This window comes from Panthera pardus, unplaced genomic scaffold, assembly GCF_024362965.1.
Source record: "Panthera pardus isolate Hobbes unplaced genomic scaffold, ASM2436296v1 HiC_scaffold_8, whole genome shotgun sequence".
In the NCBI taxonomy this organism is placed as follows: Eukaryota; Metazoa; Chordata; class Mammalia; order Carnivora; family Felidae; genus Panthera; species Panthera pardus.
In genome coordinates this window covers 10,759,610-10,762,325 of record NW_026527013.1, presented here as the reverse complement: position 1 = coordinate 10,762,325, position 2,716 = coordinate 10,759,610, and the positions used below count along the sequence as shown (strand labels likewise).

At 44.0% G+C, this 2,716-nt stretch overlaps 1 protein-coding gene across 1 annotated transcript; it reads right to left on the bottom strand.

Moving 5' to 3' along the window:
* Positions 1 to 438: 438 nt before the first annotated feature.
* LOC109253919 (olfactory receptor 7A10-like) lies at positions 439 to 1,446 on the bottom strand. The gene has a single exon (XM_053897408.1). The coding sequence runs from the start codon at positions 1,405 to 1,407 to the stop codon at positions 439 to 441; it is 969 nt and encodes a 322-aa protein (XP_053753383.1). The 5' UTR covers positions 1,408 to 1,446.
* Between the last annotated feature and the right edge of the window lie 1,270 nt (positions 1,447 to 2,716).

The following is a 2,716-nucleotide window of genomic DNA, read 5'->3' as shown; positions in this document are numbered from 1 at the left end:
CTCTCTCTCTCTCAAAAAATGAATACATCAGCATTTTTTCCCTAAAACTCCATGCAATGGAATTTAATGAGAGTCCTAAACAATTTTAAAGAAATGCAGAAGTGGGGTTCCTGGGTGGCTCAGTCAGATAAGAGTCCAACTCTCGGTGATGGTTCAGGTCAAGATCGTACAATTTGTGACATTGAGTCCCATTTCAGGCTCTGCGCTGACAGCATGGACATGTCTTGGGATATTCCACCAATCTCCCTCTGCCTCTCCCTACTCATGCTCTCCCTTTCAAAATAAATAAGCTTTAAAGAGCTACAAAAAAATAGTTGCTTGTGATGTATGAAAAACTTCAGCTAACTAATAACGTAAGAATATAAACTGCACATTTCCAGCCTATGAACTGATACAAATATCATGATCAAGCTCTTCTAGGGTTTCAAGCCCTGTTACTCAAGTCTTTATCCTGAAACAAAGAATCCTACATGCAGACAATGTTTCTCGGCTAAAGAGCTTCCTCAGGGCTTGCTTGATGTCTCTGTTCCTGAGACCATAGATGAAGGGGTTCAGCATGGGCATCACCACCGTGTACATGACTGAGGCTATGGCACCTGTGCTGGAGTTTTGTGAAGCAGCAGAATTAAAATACACACCAAGACTTGTACCATAGAACAAGGACACAACTGAGAGATGAGACCCACACGTGGAAAATGCTTTATACTTGCCCCTCACTGATGAAATTCTCAAAATGGAGGCTACAATTCTAGAGTAAGAGGAGAGGATGCCAGTGAGTGGAACAACACCCAGAAGTCCACTTGACAAATACATTACCAGGTCATTGAGGAAGGTATCAGAGCAAGCAAGTTGGATCACCTGCTTAAGTTCACAGAAAAAGTGAAAGATTTCCAGATCTGTGCAAAAAGAGAGTCGCAAAATCAATAAGTCATGTAACAGAGAAACAAGAACACTCAATAACCAGGATCCCAGAAGCAGGATGTCACAGAACTTGGGGTTCATGATGACCATGTAGTGCAGTGGGTGACAGATGGCCACAAACCGGTCATAGGCCATCACTGTCAAGAGGAGGTTGTCGATTCCTGCAAAAAGCATGAAAAAGTACATCTGGCTGAGGCAACCTTTGTAGGAGATCGCTCTGCTCTGCGTCTGGATGTTCAGCAGCATCTTTGGGATGGTGGTGGAGGTGAAACAGATGTCTGAAAAGGACAGGTTGGAGAGGAAGAAGTACATGGGCGTGTGGAGGCGGGAGTCTGTGATAATGGCCAGGATCATGAGCAGGTTCCCAGTGAAGGTGACCAAGTACAAGAACAGGAACAGCCAAAAGAGCAGTGACTGCAGCTCCCCCTGGTCTGAGAGTCCCAAGAGGATAAATTCTGTAACATGAGTTTGATTTCTTCCTTCCATGTAATTGATGAAAATGGCTGGAACAGAGACAAGAACAGTGGAAAGGAAGCAGCATGATCACAGAATTACAAGAAATGCTGTCTTTTCAAAATGCTTCATTCATTAATTCTTACACACTCCCTACCAATCTAGAATACACACCAGAAAATTTCAGGGACTCTCAAATGTCCATGTTTTCCATGAGTCTTAAATTGTTCACAATTCTTGTTCTGAATCGAAACAATTATCCAAAGCAATGTTCTCCTCCATAAATTTCCTGGGACCTTTTTTTTTTCCACCCGAGAAAATTTAACACATTATCTTGTGACAAGTATTTTTAACAGCATTGCACAAATGCAGTAGGAATGTGTGTTTCACCTTAACAAGACAGTCTAAGATGTGTGTGTGTCAGAGGGAGGAACAGAATATTAATAAAGGCATAAATGGTGTTTCAGGTGGTGGTTACAACTAATAAGGAAAAAAGTTCGGGACACAGTAGTCCTAAGTGGAAGGAAAACCTGCCTTTGTGTCATGACTGATCAGGGGCTTCTGAGCTGGAAAACTCAGGGATGCATGAACCATGTGGATAACTTTGAGAAAACCAGTTAAGGCAGAGAAATCGCATGTGCAAAGACCTTGAGTCAAGAGCTCACCCAAAACCATCAGGCAATATAAAAGACAAAGTTGTGAGCAGAGCAGGTAACACAACGGGTGTAGGAGTGGGATGTAAATAAGAGAGAGAGGAGCTCAAAGCCTCCTGTATCAGTCGAAACATTCTAAGGCAATGTTGGGGAGAGGCCAAGATGGCGGAGGAACATGGAAGGTTTTTTGTCTCTCTCCTCACTGAAATGCAACTTAATCAACACCAAACCATCTTGCATATCTAGAAACCTGATCTGAGGAATAACACAACAATCTGCACAACTTGAACCACAGAATTTGGCAGGTACACAGCGTGGAGAGGTGAACTGGGGAAGAGAGAAGCTATGGAGGGCAGGGAGCTGTTTTTGCTGGTGGAGAGAGGATGGAGGTGGGGGAGAGTATAGGAGAAGCACTACCCAACAAAAAAAGCAGCTGGAGAGAAAGAGAAGGAGTGGACTGAACAAAAACAGGGAGAAGAGAGAAAGGAGAGGGTTTCAATTTCATGAAGAGGCTATAAACAGGGGAGCATAGAGTCTGAAACTCCACAGCTCAATACCTGGGAGAGCTCTGGTGGGGAGGGCATATCCCCAGAAACAAACAGCAAGGTCTGAGGGGTCCTCAGGCCACACGGGGAGAGGCAATTTCTCTGCTGGGAGGATATTTGGTAGAAGCCGTGCAGCCTCACCAC